This window comes from Lonchura striata, chromosome 6, assembly GCF_046129695.1.
Source record: "Lonchura striata isolate bLonStr1 chromosome 6, bLonStr1.mat, whole genome shotgun sequence".
Lineage (NCBI taxonomy): Eukaryota > Metazoa > Chordata > Aves > Passeriformes > Estrildidae > Lonchura > Lonchura striata.
The window spans coordinates 53361346-53385335 of record NC_134608.1 but is presented as its reverse complement, the minus strand read 5'-3'; the positions used below and the strand labels follow the sequence as shown (position 1 = coordinate 53385335).

The window sequence follows — 23990 nt, the reverse complement described above, 5'->3', positions numbered from 1 at the left end:
CCATCACCCCCTCCACAAACCAGAGTGGGAATTAGCTCCCAAAAAATCCCAAACCTGGCTTGGGCCAGAGCCCACCAGGAGACTGGATCCACACAAGCTTTTCCCCTCTCTTCCTCCTGAAACAGGAGTTGGGCTTAAAAATTATAAAATTAGGGACTTTTCCCACCTGCCTTGGGTCACAAGGCCAAGATGTTCCTCTCTGTGCCCAAATCTTGGATAAAATTAGTTATAGGGTAAGTTACAGCCCAAGTCCAGGATTAGGGGCTGGTAGAAACAATTCCCAGTTGTGAGAGTTAAGTAGCAGGAATGTGCAGTGCTGTCCTGAGCACTCTGAGGGTGAATTTAGATTGGAAAAGTGGCTGGGGTGGGAAAAGCTGTCCCTGATCCTACTGGACCTTTAGGGGATGATTCCCAGAGTGGACCTGACCTCAAACCGAAGAGGCCGGAAATCAATCCCTGTCTATGCAGCCAGTGGAGATGGGCAGGGATTGACTGTGTGGGGGAACAGATGGGAGGAGAAGCCATATGTAACAATCGATTTTCTGCTGTTATTGCTCCCTTTTTCCATTCTCGCTGGAAACATTCCAACCCTGGCACAGCGCACCAAAGTCACTACAAAAGATCCCCTCAGGATCACCACCCACGCCAAGCTGGCTTTTGTCACCCCCCCTCACGATTCCCACCCAAAAACCACCTTCCAAAGGAATCCCCCTCTCCCTTGCTCAGAGTCCCTCTTTGAGGATTCCATGGATTTCGAGGCCATTGGGAGCACGCGGAACGCTTGGGAGCCGCACTTCGAGGAGGCTCCTGCTGCTTTTGGTCCATTTGGGTCCTTCCTGGCAGCTCTGGCCCAGCACAACCAGGAACGCGCCCACGGAGCCGCTCTGTCCGTGCTCTGGCTATTTTGGGCCCCTGAGCAGCTCGGCCTTGTGGGGTGCCACCGAGTCCCTACTCCAGGCTCGCTGTCCCCAGGATCCGGCCTAATTCCTGCGGAGTGGGTGCCACATGGAGACGGGCTTGCGGAGCGTGGCCAGCATCTGGTTCCAGTGCGTGGTGCCCATGCCGCTGGCCGTGGGCCCGATGAGCACGTGGCCCGTGTTGTCACCACGCCCGTCCTCGCCGCTCTCGGCCACCGTCACGCGCAGGGACAGCTCCTGGCGGGCACGGGGCTGTCACCACACGCAGACCCATCCAGACACGTGTCCCTGGGCCCTCTCCATGGGGACATGCACCCACGATGCCAGCACATCCATGCATCACCACCCAGCCTGCCATACCCCACATGCACACGACCCTCTGTACCCCCACCCTGTTCAAACCCACCCCCTATTCTTGAAGCCCCCCCAAATCCCTAAATACCCACCCTTGCATACCTCCACACTTAAACATCCCCCTCTTTTTACTCCACATCCCCTAAACCCATCGTTGCCCTATCCACGTACCAAACCATCCCTGTGCACCCTGCTATATCCCAACCCACACATCCATCTCCTCCCCACGAGTGCCCCACACACGTCCCGCCTCCAGCAGCCATTTGCACACATCCACACCTCTCCAAACAGCCGCCACACATCCATACACCCCACAACAGCCCCCACACATCCATGTCCCTCAAACAACCTCCACACATCCACCCCAAATCACACCCACACACACGAACCCCACACCTACCAGGATCACCTCCCTAGAACCCCACAGCCCCAGGAGCTCCCCACCAGTGGGTCTGGGGAGCCTGAGGAGCACTGGGATGTGTTCCCCTCCCCAGTCCCTTGGGCTGAGCCTGACCTGGAGCACGATGGCAGGCACGGAGAAGATCATGGCCTCGTTAAACACAGGGTTGGTGTCTCCCCTTTTCACCGCTGTCTTCTTCTTGCTGATCTTCCTCCCATCCTGCAGCAGGTACACCTTGACGAAGGGATCTGCTCAGAGGGCAGGAGAGGGATCAGTTCCATCCCACGTGTCCCCAGCAATGTGGAGAAAGCATGGGACCCTTTCCAGTGGCCTTCCCAGCAGATCTGTCCTCATGGGGAGCCACTCCCATCGTAGCAACTGAGATAAACCAGGACAAACCCCACCACGGAGCCCCCCTCACCTGCGGTCACCTTCCCATTGCTCCACACGAGGTTCTTGGCTTTGACCACCACCACCGTGAGCCGCTCGGCTGTGGGCAGGTAACTCAGGGAGAGCAGGATCTCCCCCACCGTGTCCACCGCCTGAGGGACACAACAGTCAGGACACAATGTCCAGGGCACGGCCACAACGCCCCAAAACCCAGCTGGAAGACAGGACACTCCTGGCTCACCTTGTTGGTGTCCTGCAGGTAGAGCCAGGCGTTGAAGGGGCGCATGGCCAGGTCCAGGTCGGAGAGCTTGAGCTCGGCCATGCCGGTGCTGACGCTGCGCTCGTCCTCGTCGATGCCGAAGACGGAGAAGCGCAGGCTGTTCTCCTCCAGCGCCGCTGGATCCAGCGGCACCGAGAAGCGCTCATCAAAGGCCACAGAGTAGGAGCTCCTCTGGATCTGCCATGGGAAGGGGGGATAGCCCTGGCACCCCTGGGGCTTGGGGCTGCATCCCTGCTCTGCCCCATTTTGTGGGGACTGCAGGGAGCGCATCCCCAGGGCACACCCCATCCAGTCGGGATGATTTATTCCCGACCTGACCACAGCAACTGCTCGGCCATTGGGGTGAAAAACAGGGCTGTGACCTGCCCCACCACCTGTTAATTCTGTTAATTAGAGAATCAGCCTTGGCCCAGCGATCTCAGATACATCCCAAGCCTCTGGGAGTGTGGATGCACACCCGGCTTGGCCGTATCAGGCAGGATGATTTATGGCTTCAAGGTGTAACCCCCAGCCCTTCTCCAAGCAGAGCCAAATCCTCAATGTGCCCAGTGGGAATGGAGCTGTTTGGCTGATGCTGTCCCTCTGTCAGGTCATTCCCTGGGAGCAGAGGCAGCAGCAGCAGCTCCCATGGCTCATCCTGCTGATGCTGATCCCAAAGAACTGGCTGAGGGGAAATGCTCTGAAGTCATTAATTTAGGGGTTGTTTTTTCCCCTACTCCAGCCCTGTTTCAGCATTCAATATGTCACAGGCAAACCAAGATTTTGACCCATGGTATGGAAAGCTTCAGCCTTGGATAACATGGAGCAAAGTGGAACCACCAGCTCCCCAAAGCCCCCCAAATCTGGGTGGAGTAGGGACCTCTCTGAGGGGCTCTGTCACCCCAAAAGCCCCCCAAGAAAGGGTTCATCTCCTCCAAGGACTCTCTCCTGTCTCAGTCTGCTCCTAACCCTGCTCCATCCCTGGATTAAAAGACACAAAGGCAGCGTCTGCCATTCCTGCCTTCTTAATCCAGGCTCTCCCACTGGATACCAACCTCCAGAGCTCCCGGAGGATTGAAGTTCCTCTGTGTGAAGAGCAGATTTTAAAGCCCTACAGATTTTACAGACTGTCTGTCTGCAGCCTACGCTGTATTTTGGGAGCTCTGGATCAAGTACAACCAAACAGGAGCTGCTATTTAAAAACCCTCCAGAAGCACTGGGGGGGAAAAAAAGTGCCTGGGCCTTTATCCGTGGCCTTGGGGCAGCAAAGGAGGTAAATTGTACTGGTGAATTATAAATAATGACACTAAATAATAAATATCTCCAGAGCATAAATAAAGAGTCAGAGATTTGGATGGAAAAATTGTCTAAAAGGGCACTGTAGAAATATTTTGGAGGCAGCAGCTGGTTTGTGTGTATGGAACAGCACCTCCACTCCAGTGGAGAAGTGCCTTAATGGGGTGCAAATTCCTATTCCTTGCTGGAATATCCTGATTAAATCAAAATGACTCCGCAATAGAGGAGATATTGGAAGAAAACTGAGGTTCCTGCTTTCCAAAAGCAGCTTTTGAGGCACTTAAAAAGGGAGGTTTTGCATCAGATCCAACCCCAGTTGTGGCTGTCACGGCTGCCACATGGATTTTCTACTGCTGCATCCTTTGTGGGGATGGAAAAGCGTTGGGGCTGTTGTGGGAAGGAGAGGGACTGTGGGGCCATGGCAGGACACCAGCAGCACCTGCCCAAACTGTCAGTGCCACCTAAATCCCACTCCAGGCCACTTCCTCCACGTGCCACAGAGTCCTTTCCACAGCAGGGACAGTCAAGCAGGAAAACTTGCCACCAGCCATACTCAGAGATGACAAAGTCAGCCCAAATCCCAGCCAAGGGGGAGATATTCCTGCCTCCGCCAGGTTTCTGATGTGCAAACCCACCTGGGACATCCCTCAAAATCCTTTGCCAATCTAGAGCCCTCTGCTCCCAAATCCCATCACTGCTGTGGGGAGCTGAGACCCACCCCAAAATCCCATGTCAACCACATCCAGCCTGGAATTCCATGCACCCAGACCCCACAACTGCCTTGGGGAGCTGATATCCCCCAAATCCTGCGCCAACCATTTCTGATCCTCGCATGTTTGGACCTCCCTGCTCCCAAACCCCACCACTTCCTTGGGGAATGTGGCCAGGGGATACTACTACCCAGAACCCGGGGGGACCCACGCGTGCACAGGGGTCCGTAGGGCGGTCTGGCTGGGAAGGGGGGGCTCACCCGGGAGATGCCGACGATCTGCTCGGCCGGGAGGAGGCTGATCCGCATGAAGCAGGACTCGAAGCGCGCGTCTTCCTTCTCCAGCAGGTCCTTGCCCTGCAGCAGCGTCACATGCAGGGCAGCCGCCCTCCCGTCGTACTCCATGGACACCTCCACCTGCCCCACCGTGAAATCCTGCCCGAAGTTGTTCCCGATGGACGAGATGGAGTTCAGGGAGTCGGCCGAGATGGATTTCCGCAGGGGGCCGTAGTGGGCCAGGCCCAGGTCTCTGCCCATCAGCTCCAGGCTTCCCAGCTCCTGGATGCTCTCCAAGGCGTCCTCTGCCCTCAGGCTGCTCTTGCGGGACGAAGAGCTCCGACCTGGCGCCCGCTGCGAGCCCGGGGCCAGCCCTCGCTGCCAGGGGAAGGAAAGCAGGCGCTGCCATGCATCCCATTCCATCCCATCCCTCCGTGCCGAGACGGACAGCTGGGCTTCTCCAGGGCCTCCTTGGATGCATCCCGGCCCCTGCCTGGCCTCAAGCTGCCGCGGCAGCGAGCCCGGAGCTTCCCGCAGCTCCCAGCTCCAGCGATCCCCCGAAAAACTCCAACAGCACCAGGCTGCTGCCTGTGGCAGCTCCCCCCGCGAGGGGATCTAGGAGAAATTCCCACCCCTCCAGCGTCCCGCGTGCTGCGAAGGGAAGGAGACAGACGCAGCTCGCCCCTTACCTTGTTCCTGACGTCCGGGCACGCCGCTCCGTACTTCTGCTCCAGGTACCGGTAGTCATAGTTGGGGAAGGGGGAAGGGGCCGGGTAGCTCCCGGAGCGCCAGAGCTTCCACAGGTTGATGGCTGCGATTCCCAGCAGCGCCAAGGCGCCGGCGGCGTAGAGCCCGATCTCCCACCGCGGCGGGCTGGAGGCCACTGCAGGGGACAGGGGGCTCCGTGAGCCGGTCACAATCCCGGGAAGGAGCCTTCGGCCTCGGCTGCTTCCACGCCGGGAACTCGGCTCCAAGCTCCGAGGATGGGATGGACCGAGGAGCGGATAAACCGCAGCTCCCACCCGGGCGGCTGCAAACGGGCCAGGCAGAGGCTCTGCCAGCCCAAACATGCCAGCCCTGGCTCGGCTTTCCCGGGAGATGAAGTTCTCCTGTGTCCCGGCCCCGCTTCCCAGCGAGTGGCTGTGTCACTCCCGAGGTGCCGGGGGTCCCTTTGCTCTGTCCCACTGACAGATGTGCCCGGCGCGCATCTGCATCGCCCTCGGCCCAGCTGCTGCCTGGGGATGCCAGAAAAAGCCGGGAGAAGGGAAAAACCAAGCGGAAAGCTGCTGGAAACAGGCAGAGCCCCGCGGGTGCCGCCGGAGCGAGCGGGGAGGGAGCGCCGGGCTCGGCTGCGAGCGGTTCCTGCTGCATTGCACCAGCCTCCATCACTCCCGCGCCGAACCGGCACCAAGCGCCCCGCGCGGCACGGGAAAGGGGCAAAGAGAGGATTTCTCATCCCGGAGCGCTGCCGCGGAGTCCTCCGGCATCACCACATCGCAGAGCTCCCTCCTTCGGAGGCGGAAAAAGCCCAGAGCCAGGCTGAACTCCCACATCGCATCCCAGCGCAGGGACAACCTGCTGCTCCCCACAGCCCTCCTCCAGCGGGAGCGGCAGAAGGAACTGAGTATTCGCATCCAAAGCGAATTGGATCCCGGGAGCAGCCCACAGGGATCTCAGATTAAACACTGGGATGGGACCCGGGTCCTGCTTCATCCACCCCAAAGCAAACCCTAAAGGGCTCTGCTCTATCCCTGCATCCTGGCTAAGGACGCTGTGGAAAGCAGTTGGAGGTTTCCCGTGCCAGAACTCCCAGGAGGGGCAAAATTTGGAATGAAAATAAAAATAGCAGAATAATCTTTTACTGGCTCCTACCTCTGAGGAACTCCAAGTGCAAATCCCATCTGAACTGACTGGAATCTGCTTCCTCCTCATCCCTGCGCCTGAGGGCTGAGCACTCATGTTGGAAAACTTGGAGGTTTTAAGGGTTTTACCCTTGCTTTAGGCAACAAAACCCAGTGGGCACATGGAGCAGAGGGTTCTCCCCGTGGAAAGCAGTGAGGGCCAGCCAACCATTCCCCAAAAAAACCTCAGTGTGAGCACCAGCAGCTCTGCCCCAAACCCTTCCCGGGCTCCCTGGGGAGGACTCACCGCTGAAGCGGGATCTGCTTATGTGCCCAGTGTCCATGGCAAACGCTCCCTGGAATGAGCGAGACACAGCGTCAGGAGGAAGGGGGAGAACTCAAAAATCGAAAGCCTTGTGATTTTCCAGCAGGGATGCTCCATCATTTCTTCCTCTCCATCACTCCCAGCCTTGGCTCCTCTTGCAGGCACTGAGCAAACGCGCTGAAGCCTCTCAGCCACCGACAGGAGCTGAAGGAGGGATGGGAACCCTCGGGAAGGGGCAGAGCCACTCGATTTACACGGGAGCCTTTAAAGAGGCGACATTCCCAACCACTCTGTGTGTGGAACCTCCCTCCAGGAGCCCTCAAAGCCCTTTGCTGCTTTTCCAGATGAAATCTTCCTTTGCCTCCTGCAGTTTCCCAGCCTCTCCCAAGGCTTTGCCCTGTGCCCAGCCAAGGGAGGCAACCCTACTCCCTCATCTTGGGGTCACTGTAGAGTTTAGGGGATTTTGTTCCCCAGGAATAAGCTCCTGGGAAAGCTCTGTCGGCTTCCCCCCAAAAAGGGTTTTTCCTAGTCAAATCAAAAGGAAGCTGCTCTCCCAGGCAGATCCCAACACAGGCACCATGGATGCTGAGGGCAATTTATCCAAGCCAGCCACTCCTGCTAGGAAAAGGGGGGTTTAGGATCCCCAAAAACACCCAACAAGCAAATCCAATGGGAACTGACCAGGACCCTCTGTTCCCTGACATCTGTGCTGGGGAATCACAGACCATGGAGAGCTGGTGGGATCCTACAGAACCTCAACCTCAGCACTGCACCTAAACCCCACACACCTCCCTCAGAGCCCCTCAACCCTTCTCCAGAATTCCCAAAGCCCACTCACGGAGCTGGATAGACCTCAGATAGCTCTGAAATATTTGGGCTCCACCTTCCAGCTCCCCCTGTGTGCTCACAGCCTCAGGCACTGGGTGGTGGAGAGGGGGTGATCAGCTCCCCCCAAAACCATCCAAGCTTGCATTTTAACAGGAAAAAGTGGGAATTTCATGGCATGGAATATCAGCTGTGCTGGCCTGGCCCCCTCTGCAGGGGCACAGGGCCCATCCTTGGGGTAACAGGGGGAAGGGGAGTCCTGAATGTAACCCAAAGTGACAGCAATGCTGGGATGGGGCTGGAAGATGCCCAGTTCCTCCCCACCTCCTCCCTCTGGCACAAATCTCCCTGTGCAATGGATAACACAGTCCTACCCTGGCTGAGAACGTGCTGAGCTCATCTTATGGGCTGAGCTCAGCTCAAGGCCCACTTTGCTGTTTAGTGCTGAAAATTGACATCTTAACAGAGCAATGAGATGGAGATTTACCCTAAACTGCCTTTTTTTATGCTCTGAAAAGCCCCCATGCCCAAGCAAGGCACTCTGTTCCTCTCCTTGCTTCCCAATTATTTTGAATACGAGAATAGCAAAGTTTTCAGGACTGACTTTCCCTGCAGGAGGACAAACATCCCCTTTAAACCCCCCCCAACTCGTCCCAATTTCCTCTGGAAATTAGAGAGAATTTCTAATTTTTCTTTCCTTTCATAGCTTCTCTCCCCAAAACCTCCCTCTCTAATGAGCTCTAAGCACCCGGAAAGAGACTGCAGTGCTCAGCACTGGGATGAAACCCAGAGGTATTTTCCTATTAGGAAAACAGCATCAATCTCTCATGAGCAAGGAAATGGGGGCGGAGGTGCTCGGGAAAGGATTTATGGCTTTTTTTGTTGTTAACTGAGCTCTTTCCTGTAATGTTTCACCGAGCTGCTCTGACATCCCCCTGACCTGCTGCTCAAATCCCTGGGAAATCGAGCCCAAGGCATTGGGAAGGGAAGAGGCACCACGCTCCCGCTGCTGGCAGCACAGGGATTGATGGATTTTTCACCCACAGACCTCAAGATCAGGCTGCGGAGCCCTGGTTTGGGGTGCAGAGCCCCAGAAAGGGATACAGAGCTCCAGCTTTTGGGTGCAGAGCCCTCTCCATCCATCCCAACACCCCAATGCCAGGGCCAGGGCAGCTTCATTTTCCTTGGGAGCTGCTGCAGAGCTCACTTTTCCTGCTTGGAGGGATAATAAAACTGCTCAACAAGGGACAGAAACCATCAAAGTCACCCGTCCCCCCTGGAAAAGGGCATCCTCCAGCATTCATATGGTTGTCACCTCGCTGCTGCCAAGGCCACAGGCACAGAAAGTCCCAGCTGCTGTTCCCAAAGCACCTGGACCAGCCTGGCATTCCCCGCTTCAAGCACGCTGCAGTCCCCAAATGTCTCAGTCCAGGTTCCAGCGATCTCCCTGCTCATCCTCCCTCCCTGTCCTGCTCCAGGCACCCGAGGCCGGTGTGCTGAGCCCGGGCTAAACTCGGCTCACCGGTGGTGCCGGTCCTGCAGCGCTGCCGTGCCAGCCCCTTCCACCCCTCTCCAGCCCTGCCCGGCCTCCATCCGCAGGGCACAGAAGTGGGATGGAGTTTGCTCCTGGCACCAATAAAGACGCATCCCAAACTTGCCAAAAGAGAAGGATTTGGGCTCTGCTCTCACCCATCGCTCTCCCCAGCCCCCCGCAGGGGACACATCCCACCCAAACCGGCGTCCCCCGCGCTTTACCTGGACAGGTACAAATCCTCAGGGATCTGCGGGCACCCCCGGGCGGCCCCGGCATCCGCCGAGTTATGTCCGCTCCTATGGGGCAGGGTGGACCCTGCGACCGCCGGGGCCCACCCGGCTGGCGGTGGGGACCGGGCAGAGCCCCCCGCGCCGCCCGGGGGTCCCCGAGCTCAGTCCGGGGATCCACGGGTCTGCCCAACCCCGGGATGCTTCCCGGCCCCCGCCGCTGCCCGGGGGTCCCTGCGGGCCCAGAGCCCAGCCACGGGATGGATCCGGGATGTCCCCTCGCACCCGGGATGCTTCCCGGTGGTGCGGGACCGGGAGCGGCTCCGCTCCCTCGCCCAGCCCAGCCCGGGGCGGAGCCGCCGCTCCTCCGTGCCATGAGCTGGGCGGTCTCTGCGCTCGCCAGACCCTCCCCGGGGCTTGGCTCAGCCCAGCCCAAACCCCCCGGCACAGCCTGGGGACCCCGGGGGTCTCTCACTCTGGTTTGCCTGCCAGGCTCCCAGCTTTCCTCAGGAAGTTACAATTAAAAAAAAAAAAAAATCCTAAGAAAATTCACCTCAAACCCCTGCAAACACACTCCAAATCACAGCCAGGAGTGAGAAGGGACAATGCCAGATCCCTCACCCCACACCACAGACCCTCTGCTGCATGCTTGGCCATAACTGGCTTCCCCAAATCTCACTTCCCAGGGACTCCCTGGTCCATCCCGCTGCATCTCTGCACCTCCAGCTGCTCCTCCCTAGGGACCCTGACGAGTGTTTCTTTCCATGGGGTCCCATGTCCCCTCCCCTTGGCCCTCAATGGGTGCAGAGCCCCCTGGGGTCTCTGGATCACCACCCCAAAGCTGAATCCTTGGGTTCTCCCTTGTCCCAAACAGCTTCCAGCTGTGTCCCTCCTGGCCATGGGGACACCTGGGGCTGTCCATCAAGGGCATGGCTTTGGATCTTCCTAAGAAAAACCATCAGATCCTCTCTCTCTGCAGCAGAAAGTGAAACCTTCTAGGATCTGGCTCCACAAGACCCTCAGACAGTTTGGCTCCATAAGACCACAACCATTGGAAAGACTGTGCCTTCAAACCCTCCTGTGGGATCTTCCCTTTCCCTGCCCTCATTCATATCCATGGCTTCAGCCACCTCATCTTGATGTCAGGCGACTTCCAGGGCAGTAAGGAGAAATTTCAAGCAGCAGAAGAAACAATCTCCTTGAAGAAAATTGCGACTTTGTGGGGAAAAAACACCCACCCAACCTGAAAAAAGGTGGGGTCAGAGGCCACGGTGCATCGTGACATTCCAGAGACATTCCTGTAATTCCCAGGAACACCCACATCCAGCCACAGAGCCAGCTCAGCGGTGGCTGCAGGCTACCTGCTCTGGAAAGACCCAGGGAGGGCAGCACTGGGAGGTGCTCCCATGATTTTCCTGGTAGAAGTTCATTTTCGGGGAGAAACAAGCAAGTTCTGACTGTACCAAAAACACTGCCTGGGTGGGAGAGCTGCCTGCTCCTGCATCCAAGGCTCCTTCCCATGAGGCTTCCTGGCTCTTCCTCTGGGTACAGCTGGAAAAGAGCAGGCCATGGTCCTCCCCCACTTCCCAAAGCTCCTCTGCATCCCCAGGGATGTGGCAGGATGTCCTTCAGCCCGGGACAGCCTGGGATCCAGCACCCTCCTGCATGGCACCTCAGGGCTCACCACTCCAGATTTTGGGCAAGAGTGACCATCAGATCTGCTCCAGATGGGATTGGATCAGGCTGAGGTTTGGAAATTTTCAAGCTGGGCACCTGGATTCATCCAGCCTCACACAGACACCAACTCACCCATTAACAAACCCTCCTTTTTAAAGCCAACACTTACCTTTGGCCAGGCTCTCCATGAAATCGGTGTGACCACAGGTGGGAGACCTGCTCCAGGTGAGCTGGACACTCCTGTGTGGCAGCAGGAGCTGGCCACCTCTGCCCTCCCACACGGAGGGTCCCATTTCAGGCCACACCAAACATTATTCCCATGAGGATTCTTGGCTTCCTTCCACCTCCTCACTATGAGGCTGCTTTGAGCACTGCTCTGACACAATCACAAAAGGATTCCTAAATCCAGGTCAGTTTGCAATTGCCTTTTCCCCTCAACATCTGAATACATTCCTTACCCCAAGGCCCAGCATCCATCCACTTGTGTGTGGAGGGGACACAGCCCAAGCCCCCTCAGCCCCCTGGCTCTGTGTGTGAGGTGACAAGAGAGGACCCACAGGCACACGCTGTCCTAAAGGACAAACCAGCACACAGAACTACATGGACAGGATCCAGACTGTCCCTGGGATCCCTTGGATGCAGACAGATGAGTCAGTGGTTCACGTATAAGGTCAAAGCTCCTGGATCTTTCTGGACATTCCTCACCAGGTGTTACCAGCGCAGGCAAGTGGCCCTTTGGTGCGAGAGGGGTGCAGTGACAAGACCCTCTATGTCACCTGGCCACCTCCCTAGCTGGGGGTTCCTGACTTCCCAGCTGCTCACTGCCCACTTTTCACAGGTGGAAAGCATTTGAGACACTAAAGCTGGGAGAAATGCAGATGCTGGCTGTCATTCCTGTACAAGACAAAGCTGGATTAAAAACCCAGACGTCTGCTGGGCAGCAGCTCTGCAAGTTCCTGCCATTCCAATAATTTGGGGTTGCACTCTTGGAATTGTACTGTGGTATTTGTGTCATTTTCTTCTGGATAAACACTTCCCTGACAAACAGCCAGATTGGATTAAGCAGTGACAGGCTGACGTCAATGACCAGGACAGCGACGCGAGGGCTCAGAGCAGAGGGTGCAGAATCCATGTGAATTAGTGGAGCTCTCACATTTTGGAATAATGACCTGGGGAAACAAAGCAGCCCAGGCTTCCAATTCCCTTCCCCGGATGCTGAGTCACCAGCAGAAACGCTGCCTGGCTCAGGATGCTCCCTGGCTGTGCTGTGCCAGGGACGTGCTTGGCCTGGGCCTGCTGGTGGCAGGGGGACAGGGATCAGGGATAGGGGGGTGTGACACTGCAGGGATCAGCTTTCCCAGAAACCCCTCACTCTGGAGCTATCCTGGAAGGAACAGGGCAGTGACAAAGGGTGGCAGAGCCTGATGTGCTCCTGTCAGACCCCTGAGCAAAGCCCGTGCAGTGAGGACACAAACCCAGCTGAGGATAAAGCAAAGAACTCCAGACTGATGGGACACTCCTGGTTTCTGCTTGCGACACATTTTACTCCTCAGAGCGAAGGCAGGTTGACCTTTCTCACTTCACCTTCCCTTACATTTAAGAGATGACCAAGACTAAAAGAGAAATTAAAAATAAGACCTAAGGAGAAGTTGTCTGTCTCCCCAGAGCTGGGACACAGCACCCCCGTGCCGTAGGCTGCTCCAGGACCTTGGAAGTCAGAGGGATGCCCCCTGGAGGGGCTGGAACAGCAGTGTAGTGTGGTACATCCTGTGCAAGGAATGCAGCTCGGCCACACGTCTCCATGTACCCATGGTCACCTCGCTGAACGCTTCACCCAGTCCTCCTCCACAGCTCCAGGTAGTTCCAGCAGGAAGAACAGGATTCATTTCCAGTGCCTTGTCTCTGTACACTCCAAAACAAATGTTCCTAATGCCAAACACCCCATGGAGCTCTCAGTTCCCTGGGAATGGAGAAGCAGATCCCTGTGTGCCATGCTCTGAGCCCCATCTCCACACCTGGTTCCGAGGAAGACACACAGCACCTGGTGAAGGCCCCGCCCCATGTGTGGGGTCAGCACTGACCTCCCTCCACACAGACTTCCTCCAGCCCTGCCCTGTGGCACGAGGAGAGAAGGGGGCTGTGCCAGTGCCATCCTCCCCTGTGAGATTCCCACACGCTGGAACGCTAACAATGACAATTAGGAGTTAGGTAGGATAAGGTTGGGACTGTGCACCATGAGTTCCTGTCAGCCCCGTGTCCATGCTCAGAGCTTCCTCTCCTGGAGTTTGCTCCCGTTGGGCTCATCCAGCAGGGCTGAGTGTCCATCCCCGTTGCTCAGGCATTTGTCCTTCTCGTACCTGTGCTCCTGCTTCTGCCGCCGGATCTCCTTGTACCGCAGGGTGATGTCCCTGCAACACACACAGCACACAGCTCCAGCCTGCAGGAAGAACGGCAAGGGAACCTCTCTGCACAGAGCTTCCTGGGGATAACAACTTGCTGGAGCCTCTGGCTGGGCATTTCTACAATTGCTGATGGCACTGATTCACTGGCAGTTTGTGTTTCTGGCTGGTGTCCTGGTTCTTCCCACCTCTTGCAGAGCACAACAGCCAATCCTGCAGGAGCAGCTGCTGCTGCCCCCTCCAAACAGCACTGCACTTCAAACAGTTGTGGAATGGTTTGGGTTGAAAGGGATCCTAAAGCCCACCCTGTTCCACCCCCTGCCATGGGCACCTTCTGCTATCCCAGGCTGCTCCATCCAACCCGGCCTTGGACACTTCCAGGGATCCAAGGGCAGCCACAGCTTCTCTGGGCAGCTGTGCCAGGGCCTCAGAACCCTCATTTTTCCCCACACCACACCTAACCCTGCTCTTCGTCAGTGCAGAGCCATTGCCCCTTGTCCTGTCTCTCCAGCCCCTGATAACCAGGGTCCCTCTCCAGCTTCCTTGTGGGTCCCTTCCAATACTGGAAGGCTGCAAATTCCTTAGGCACCATGAAGCTGCTTTCCATGATCCAGACAGAAAACTGCCAGGATCAGGCCCAGGGAACTCCCTGTTTATTTCAGAGCTTGCACCCACCCAGGAGAACTGTGCTCTCTCCCCAGGCAGTACATTTGAGGATGGGGGTTGAACAAATCCTCCTAAAATCCTAGCCAGCCCCAAATGCAGCCCCACTCACCGGATGAAGAAGCGCCAGGCTGTCCAGGTGAGCACCAGGATAATCCCCAGGATCCAGCACTGGGTGATGTAGAAGGGCAGGGAGAGGGTGAGTGTGTAGGGATCGTACTTGACCACGATCAGGAACTCCGTGGCAGTAATAGCAGCAACCAGCCAGGCCTGCTGGCCCAGCTTCTTGTGGAACTTCCTGCAGGAGAAACAGACAAAAAACATCTCATTGCTGTAAAATTTGGGATGTGGAGAAATCTGCACAAAAAGACAGCTGGGGCAGTGATTTCATTCCGCTTTGCACAGTCCTACATGTCTAGTTCAGATCACACATGCACTAAGGCTCTGCAGGATGACACTTTCATGTTGGTGTGACTTCAGTTTCCTCTCAGAGGCTCTAAAAGCAAAAGAAGTTAAACTTAATCACCACACAATGCAGGGAAGTGTCCCCATTCCCAGGTAAATCTACATGAAACAATTCTCTGACCAGCCTGAGACCAGCTGATGTTCAGGGTATGGTTCCAAACAGGAGCTTGCCACACATGAGGCCCAGAGTCATATTTGACATCAAAGTGTAGGTCAAGCTACACCAAACCATCCAAATACACTAGGAAAAAATATGGGCTAAATCAAATGTAGGTGAGTGCTGATGAAGAGGGGATGAGTGCATTCCTTCTTAAAAGGTATCCTGCCTGGATCAGCTCGGATAAAAGGGCTGCAAAAACTGCCCCAGGTGGTGACACATTAAATGGGCAGAGACCAGCCTAACCCACAGGCAGAGAGATGAAAAGAGCAGCAGCAGATCTCTCACAGGGAATTCCAGGTGCTCCTCTGCCATCCTTTTCCTGACAACAGAATCAAAGATAACCCCAACACAAGAGCTGGGCAGCCCCTAAGGCTGCTGAGGAAGAGAGCTGGTTTCCTTCCCTAATAGTCAGGAAAGAGGCAAAAGATTTTTTTTTTTTTGTGATGAAGGAGATAAAAATTCATGGCCTTGATGTAGACTCCTTGGAGGTGATAGGAAGACTCCCATGAGGAATGTGTGACTAGGTCAAATGCATCAAGACACTACTGGTCAGGAACATTTCACACATCCAGTCCTCGGGAACTCGGAGGCAGCATGTGGTGTGTGAGGGCTGGAGAAAGCTTCACCCCTCTTCTGGGACTATCACACTTCCAGGCACTACATTGTCACCATGCTCAGTCCAAGGTCTTGCAAGCAAAGCCCCACAAGTGCCTGCAGATACTCAGAATGCTGAATGGGAAGAATTCTTCACATTGGAATTTCATTGTTTTCTAGACCCAGCACTGCAGGGGCTGGCTGAAGAGACCTCATCAGTTCATCCCAGACAATCCCATCACCACCAGACAAAGCAGTGAGCCATGTTTTGTCAAGGAAGGGCAATGGAATATTTCAATCTTTGAGCATTAAGAGTTTCCAAAAGGAAAAGGTCAGCAAGGTTTCCCATGTGATGTAAGCCAGGAGCCTCTGCTACAGCCTGCTCTTCCCAGCAGGAATAATGCACTGACTTTTGTAAATAGAACCACAGAGCAAATCACGCTTCCCCTACAACACCACGGGAAGAATCCTGAAGGATCCTTGGCTTGGAATGATGTACAAGTGAAGCTGGTAAATGGGGGCAGATCCTCTCTGCCTGAATGGCCTGGAATGCAGGAAGGAATTACAAAATCCTCCACAGAGAAGGTGCCAGGTAAGAGCAGGTGCTCAGCTCTGCCCTTCTGCAGGAGCAGCCTAATGACAGCTCTGGGGGGACATCAAGCAGAGCCAGGAACCCCAGGATGTGGGGGCAGTCACCTCCCTCAGCAGGGAACATGGTAGGAGGTGGTGGCAGTGATGGGGAGGTGCAGCTCGGGATGAGCTGCTCTGGCTTGTGGAAAAAACAGCAACAATCGGAGCCAGGGATAAGGCACTGGCCAGGGATGGCTCTCCCAGATTCCAGTGTTATGCCACGTGGTTGGACAGAGGGCAAAGGAGCTTTTCCAACCCCAACACAAGAAGATGAATGGTGCTAAGGAGAGGAGCTCAGCAGCAAGGCAGAGGCTCTTCTTACCTGTGAGTTGGAGGCACGTCCCAAACCAGTAGGTCCAACACCAAGGGCAGGGCATCCTGCCCCTGCAGAATGTCCTGAATTCCGACTGGGATGCAGTCCCAGCAATGTGGGCTGGCCCTTCTTCCCAGTTCTAGGAGTCAAAGCCTTGCAAGGGAAACTGATCTTCAGACCATGTTGGAACCCTAAATTCTGAACACAGACACTTTTTTGCGTTGGTCAGCGACAGACAATGAACACCCCTGGAAGCCAGGCGGTGCCTTAGGCTGAGGATGTGGGCTCAGGCAGGTTGTGACATTAAAAGAAAAGGTGATTTTGAGAACAAAGCTTTCTCAGCTCTCACATGGTCTGCAGAAACAAAAGCGGCGAGGACAGATATGATGCTGAGGTGGGAACAGTCTCAAGTACATGCACTGCTGTGTGTGGTGCCTCACCTGCAGCACATCCTGCTACTGAGGGCCTCTGACCTGCAAGAGGATGCCAGGAGAGCCCCACAGGGCCAGGGGAAGACAGCTCAAGGAAAGAAGTGCCTTTTAGAATCACATTTTTTTAGTCTGGGCCCTGATGTCCCCAGAGGGCACATCCAAGGACTGCGGTTCCTGGCTCTCAGTCTGGAATCGGAGCACAGAGCTCCTCTGCCCACGAGCCAGGGGCACTCAAGCTCATTTCCACATTCCCTTCTCCACAGAGAGATCATTTACCAGACACTGAGGTTAACACAGTGCACACACAATGCCCTTAACAACAGCTGCTCCCTGACCAGGGGGAGTGAGAGTGGTACCTCCAAAACAAAGGAACACAAAGCAGATGCCTTTTTTGCTCCTGACAAGCTGAACTGAACTGGTGCCCGAGATGGATGCCAGCAAGCTGGAGCAAGTTCAGAACAAAGCATGTGGAGCTCGACATGGGAAGTACGGAGAGGTGGGGCTTACGGGTCGTCCATGAAGTCGTAGATCTCCCTCATGGCCACTCCTCCCACGTTGACAAAAAACACGAGGCGTAGCAGCACCAAGTAGTGTTCAGGGGGCATCCACAGCACAAACTTCAAGTAAAATGTGTTCAGCTCTGCCAATAAAAACTGGGAGAAGGGACACTGGAATTACATTTGGAAAATACCACTGAATGGAGCCTGGAATGCCCCTCTCTCCCTGAATGGCTCCCCCTGTGCGTTTCTCAGCACTGCTCAGTATCACCCAAGTGAACCATCAACACCAACCCAAAAAGAACTGGGTTTTTAAACATTTCCTCTGCTTTGGAAGAGGCACTAAAAATCAAAACAAAAAGCTGGACAACCAGTGCCCCCAAATTTCAATCGAGTTTTTGAATTTCAAACAAAGAGCCCAAAGTACCTGCACAAACACTGAGGGCAAATCCCAAAAGCACAGCTTTTCCTTTCCCTGTCCTTCAAAATCCAGCTGAGGGAGCCCCACCATAACAAGAGGCATGAGCTGCACATCCTGGGGGGCTGGGCTGGGTTGTTTTTTCTCAGTTTTCTGAGTTATGCAAACTCGCCCTCAAAGACAACTCGGGAAAGCTGATTATAAATTAAGAGCAAAATGTTCCAGCAGCCGCCCTGGCAATGTGCTTAAGGGAGCAGAGAGACACCAGATTGTCACTTCAAAAGAAGTGATAACAAAGGGCATTAAGCCCTGCTGAAGCCCAAGGAGTGAGCCAGAACCTGAAGCTGCTTAGAACCTGTCAGCTGAAGCTGGGATGTGCTAAAAGAAACATAATCCCACAGTCCAGCATAAATTCACTGGGATCTCTGTTGCAGCAGCACCAAAATCCCAATTTCTTGAGGGTGTAACCAGCAACGTTTTGGGGAAACATCTATTGTATTTATGCTCTTTCAGTCCTCCCACAAAGCAGGCCTGGTGTGCCATGTGAGCTTGTCCAATGTGTCCTGCAGCAGGACACATTGGAATCAGGAATCAGGTGCTGGGAGTTTGTTCTGGCAAAACACAGAGTTCTGTCCTGTGCCACTGAACCTGGTTCATGCCCGGTGCCTCTGGATCACCACAAGTGTCATGGGGACAGATTTAGTTAAATTTCACAGCTGCTGGGCTAAGATAAGTTTGAATTGCTCAGAGCAGAGCCAAATGACATCCCATGGATGGCACAAAGGCCAAGTCCCTGGCTGCCAAAAGGGCAAAAGTGGGAAAAAGGCATTTAAACTGCCCCATTTACCTTCACTATCAGTGTCACTGGGTGACAAGTTCAGTTTCACAGGCACAGGTATGCATTTCAGATGCTGCATTCCCAGCATAAAACAATTCCACCCACTCAGGTGCTGCGAGTGCAGTGAAATGTAAAAAAGAAAAACTAAAAGAAATTTCTAGGAGAACTGAATGATTTAAGCAGGTCTGTGCTTCAGGAGTGAGCTCAGAGGAGCCCGAGGCCTTGGATACAGCCCCTTCCAGTTGTAATATGACCTGTACCTGCATAAAACCAAGGGATTTGAGCTACTTTTACCCACAGCCAGTGCTCTGGGGAGCAGCAACTTGCTGAGAACTTGAAGATACCAGTTTATACTGCTCTCATTACCAGCAACAGTGGGGCATCAAGCAAGGGCAACCCTTTCTGCAGTGAATCTATCATCTGTCCCAGAGACACAAACACAACTCCCTGTTCTGCAGGACTGGGAAGGGATCCCCTCCTGGCCTCAGCTTCAGGAAAATCCCCAGAGCTGCAGCTGGAGCCACAGAACCTGGAAGCAAGGGACAGAAGGGCCAGAGAGGTGTCCTCACCACGAAGATGATGCCACAGACTGCGAGCCACCTGCGCAGGCTGGAGGCCGGCTTCCACTCGAACTTCACCCAGCTGTAGGGGGTGAACTGGAACACGATCCTCTTCATCTTGCCTCTGGAGAAAAACAAAATAACCACTGCAGCCTGAAGGGAAAGCAGGCAAGAGGCATTTGCCAGCATTTCCTTTTGAGACACCAGTTCAGATATGCAAAATGCCTCTGTTTACTCCATTAAAATCACAACTTAATGAGATTAGCTCTGAGCTCGTTATTTTAATTATCAATTTAAGTTTTAATATACTATACCCACTGTTGTAAGCAGTTCTGCTCTGCTCAGCAAAGACACTACAGAGCACGATGGGTCATTCCTGGTACACAACTACAAGGGATTTATTAAATTTTAATTTCCAGTGTCCCAGTTCCTGTGAAGTTCTAGTTACTAGGGAATGCAAAAAGACCAAACAGATTCTTGCTGTGAATGAGAGTATGATGCCAACTTGGATTCCTGCACCTCCTTAAGCCATTTCATCAAATAAGCTCACTTCCACAGGATGCCCTCACTCCCAGCCATCAGGCAGTGTCTGGGACACACAGGTGTATTTCCAACAATCCCATTCACAAGGTGAATAAAACTCTCCAACAAACCTCCCTGCAGCAATAAGTCATTGGATCCTGGAGTCACCTGAACACCTGGGAATTCTTTAATCCATATTAACCCAAACAGAACAACCAAGCTCTTAAACAGGGGCCTTAAGCTGTGCTGTGCCTGTGGCGTTCCCTCCTCCCCAACTTACTTGTAGGTTGGAATGTTCCAGAGCCCTTGCCACTTGTAGGTTTTCAAGGAAAGCCAGGACAGGGTCTTCATCCCGCAGTAAATTCCTAACCCGTTACATAAGATCACATCCATTATCCACTGGAAGGAGAAACACAGGAATGATGCTGGGAAAGGAACACTAGAGCTTGGGAAAGGGAATCACTACAGGCAGACCTCTGCATTCCAAGGAGTAAAACAGAGTGTTAATTCCACAGGTTTCCTGAAGGCTAAAAAGCTTGGCTTGATGTCTCTAATAATGCACTGACTTTTGGAAATACAACCATGGAACAAATCACTTCAGGCTTGGGTCTTTCCCAAAATCCATCCAAACACAGACCCAGAGCTGTGTGCCCTGACTGCAGGGAATTCGGATCGCTCTAGCACCAACTTACAGCTCACAGGAAAATAAAACTCAACTTTCAAAGAATATCCCTTTAAGCTCACACCAAATTTTGCCTTTCTCTGAATTTCAGACTTTATTGCTTTATTGCTTTTATTTGCTTTATCAGCAAATATTTGAAAATGTTCAGGTACAGCTTTAGATTCTCCCTCTGGTGTGAAACGAACCCAAACAGGTATTTAACCACATCCAAGTGTTTGTCACACACAAAATTACAGAAATGGTGACAAGCAGGTCACAAATTCAACAGGGAGCAGTCACACATGGGAAACAATTCAGCTCTCATCACTTCCTAGCCCTCCCTGTAAAATCTGTATTCCCAAATAAACTCTGATCCCTGCAGTACATACGTGATCCCACCAGCATTCACTGAAGTTTGGGAGCTGGTGCTCCAGGCTGTACTCCAGGAACTCAAACATGACACTGATGATCATGCACATCCACCAGTCCCGAATCATCAGAGTCTGAAGGGAGAAAAAAAGTCTTTTAAACAGCTGTTAAAAGACATCTACAGTTGTAGATCTTGTCTCCAGTATCCAGAAAAGGATCAGGAAACTCAGGACAATTTTATTTTTGTGGTATGATGGTCTAAATGTTCACAGGCCTCCCAACCTATCAGCATTACCTGCACAAGAGACAGGAATGACACTGAAGAAAATCACCTCCACCCCAGCCAAAACCAGCACAGGAATACAGATTATGATAAATTCTGGTAAAATGGGATTCAGCAGGAGGGAAATGAGTTAACTGCATGGAATTACTGGGTGCTCAACCACCACAGGCAGCATCCTTCTTACAGAGCTCAGAAAAGGCTTTGCAGAGCCTTTTATGGGCTTTAAACGACTCCAAAGCCACAATAATTTCTGATGAATGAGGCCCATTCATTCTCAATATTGCCATCCTGGTGCTTTGAGATTTGGGGAAAAATCCAAACACAAGCCCATCTCTGTTTATTGAGACAACACACTCAACCTCCAGCTTTTAATAGAGAAATAGGTTAGCATTTAACATATTTAAGAGAAAAATATGCTATGGCCCAGAGGAAACCCAGCAGCCAGTCTCCTTCCAGTTGGGCAACCCAGTTTCTAACATAATTCTCCTGGAAGAAAAACATCCAAGTTTTCCAAATTTAGAATTCAGTTCATTAACAGAACAAGCTGAAGTCCAGGTCTCCTCAAGCCCAGCAAATTCACCTCTGGTTTTGAGGTGAACCACTCACAGAACACATTTGCACTTTTAAATGAAAATACAAGCCAACAGTTCCAGCTTGTTTTAGAACAGCCAAGCTCTGTTAGTTTGTTATTTAAATAGCAAACCCAAACAAGGTCTGCAGGGGGCAAAATCTCCTGAGTTAGTCAGTCTGCTTGGGTTAAAAAAGGTAATATTTAGACCAAAGTAAACAGCAAAACACTGTTGAATGTTCTGGCAGAGACAGGCACAGTTGGAATTCCTTCTGCAGTTGCTTAATACTGACTAAAGAGTAACAAGAATTAAACCACTGCCCATTTAATGGTTTAAAATCCTGATCTGATGCCACTGGGAAAGCAGCAGCAACAACATCTGCCTTTGGGAATATCACTGTCACTGCCAGCCCCACACTCCACTTCCAAAGGTTGTTCCAGCCTTTCTGTTACTACAGGAATTAAGTTCTTTATTGATCTGACCCTAGGATGAATCCCTGTGGAGAAAGGAAGAAGCCTGTTGATGTAACAAAGCTCTGGAAAGAAATAAGGTAGCCTAACATGGGCAGAAGACAGAAAAAAAAGGAAGAAAAAAGGCTTTTCACATAATTGATATGTATTTTCACATATTACAAACAGCCTGGTTTAGCTGACCAAGGCCTGGCACCACAAAAGCAGCAGCATTGAGGCTTTGGGAGCAAAGGAGCAGAGTTACCAAGGTGAAATGAGCCATTCTTACCTTCAGGTACCACCCAAAAAAGTGAGCAGGAACAAATCCATCCAGCTTGTCCTGAAAACCAAAAAGAGAGTGAAGGTCGTAGCCTTTTTTTTTTTTTTTTTTCCCTGCAAGAAAAATACAGCAATAAACGTCTGTTGTTTCCAGACATTAATACTTGCACTCCTTCATCAGGAAGGAATTTAGCAGAGCTTCTTAAATCTTACTAGCCCTGCCAGTCCCTGGACACAGTGATTTTCCCTCTACTTTTTTAAGATCCCAGTTATTCCAGTTTTTGAGGCACTGAAGATTTACAGGGTAGACTGAAAGGATTTGGGTGCTCCTCACATCATGCAATCAGGGAGCTGTAAATAACCATCATTCCTTTGCCCTGGAACTTCTGCCAGTGAGAAACCTGGTGGATTTTAGGACTCAGAAAGTCCTGCACTAGTGGAAGGTGTCCTTGCCCATGGCAGGGGGTGGAGTTACATCATCTTTCCAACCCAAACCATTCTGGGATTCTGTGGTGCAGCTTCGGGGCTTTGCGCCTCGGGGTGACTGAGGAGAAGACACCTCAAGCACACAAAGAAATCTAAACTCAGAGGGGAAAATTTGACACCAAGGAGCTGAGAAAGAAGAACTGTTGAACAGTTCAGCCCTGGGCAATCAGGTAATTGGGATCCAGAGAGACACACCCCCCATCTGATGGAAAGGAAAGGTCAAGAGAAGAGAAATAAAGAGGCTGGAGAGTCAGTACAGGCTGTGCTCTGATTCAGCACTCAGCCAGACTCACAGGTGCATTCTGAAGAGGTCAATTAAGCAGCTCTTCACCCAAAAAATAGCCTCATGAGTGAGTTTGTTCCTTACCCAGATGTTGTGGAAGGGATCAGTTCCATTGCCAGGGTCATAAATCAGGCAGTTGCCCCCATAGTCTCTCTCTGGCAGAGGAACCCCTAAATGGGGGTCAATGTATTTCATGAACTGCCTCCCGTCCTGCACGGTCTGCAAAGGAACACAGAAACTGGGATCCCCTGAAGGATTCACACACAGGAGGCACAAACAGAATTACAGCCAACACTGATCTTCAAATCGACTCTTTTTAAAATTTGTTGAGGAAAAATCTTGAAATAAAGCCAGGCCTTAAGCATCCCACACACACACCTGACTTGGAGCCTTTAATATTAAGGGAAAAAATGGCTAAAGAATGACTTTAAAGATGAAAAATCAGTGATCTTAAACACTTTACCCCAAGCCACTTCTTGGTGCTCCCCATTGCTCCCAGAAGTTTCACACAGCTCATCCTTCCCAACACTCCTTTCCAGTAAGGTCCCATGCAAACAGCAAAAAATGAATTATCAAAATGACCAAAACGTGAACTCATCTGTCACTAAACCAGCCACACATTTTCTGAGCATTTATTTCCCAATGGAATCCCTTAGTGTTTTGGTCAAGGCTTGACCCTGGAACATCTGTGACAAGCAGGAAAGCTGGACAAAGCCAAAATTAACTGATAGAGCAATAATAAAATTACAGAATAAACTGCTGAAGTCACATAAACTCTGGGACAAGTTTCAGCCACGAGCAAGCTTGGATTTGCTGTCAGGAAGTTTAGCCACCTGCAGACTCAGCAGAATTTAACCTTATTTAAACCTGGGCAAGGCAATGATGTATTTTTAGTAAAGAGCTGAGCAACAGCAGGGAGTTCCTTAACCACTAAATCTCTGCTGACACAGGGAAGAAAAGCCATCCCAGGCTTTTCTGCTGGAATTCAGAACAACACCAGTACAACCAATAAAAATTACTCAGTCTGACTTCAGCTACTCAGGAATATCATGATCAAGGATCATGGAAGAAATAGGGTGACCAGTCCCACT

At 52.7% G+C, this 23990-nt stretch overlaps 2 protein-coding genes across 2 annotated transcripts in view; both read right to left on the bottom strand.

The window, feature by feature from the left end:
* Positions 1-528: 528 nt before the first annotated feature.
* Positions 529-9620, bottom strand: SYT12 (synaptotagmin 12). The gene is made up of 8 exons (XM_021555992.3): positions 9348-9620; positions 6750-6798; positions 5291-5484; positions 4587-4979; positions 2303-2518; positions 2093-2213; positions 1786-1919; positions 529-1154 (listed from the first exon to the last, which is right to left on the bottom strand). The coding sequence occupies exons 2-8, from the start codon at positions 6784-6786 to the stop codon at positions 981-983; spliced, it is 1269 nt and encodes a 422-aa protein (XP_021411667.2). The 5' UTR covers positions 6787-6798; positions 9348-9620; the 3' UTR covers positions 529-980.
* Positions 9621-12553: 2933 nt separating this feature from the next.
* PTDSS2 (phosphatidylserine synthase 2) overlaps positions 12554-23990 on the bottom strand; it is a 29704-nt gene continuing 18267 nt past the window's right edge. The window contains exons 5-12 of the mRNA XM_021555993.2: positions 22984-23118; positions 22141-22191; positions 20571-20684; positions 19801-19919; positions 19008-19122; positions 17193-17338; positions 14205-14390; positions 12554-13438 (exon numbers count right to left, since the gene is read on the bottom strand). Of these exons, the coding sequence (XP_021411668.1) occupies positions 13294-13438; positions 14205-14390; positions 17193-17338; positions 19008-19122; positions 19801-19919; positions 20571-20684; positions 22141-22191; positions 22984-23118 (1011 nt within the window). The 3' untranslated portion in view covers positions 12554-13293. The remainder of the gene's footprint in view (positions 13439-14204; positions 14391-17192; positions 17339-19007; positions 19123-19800; positions 19920-20570; positions 20685-22140; positions 22192-22983; positions 23119-23990) is intronic.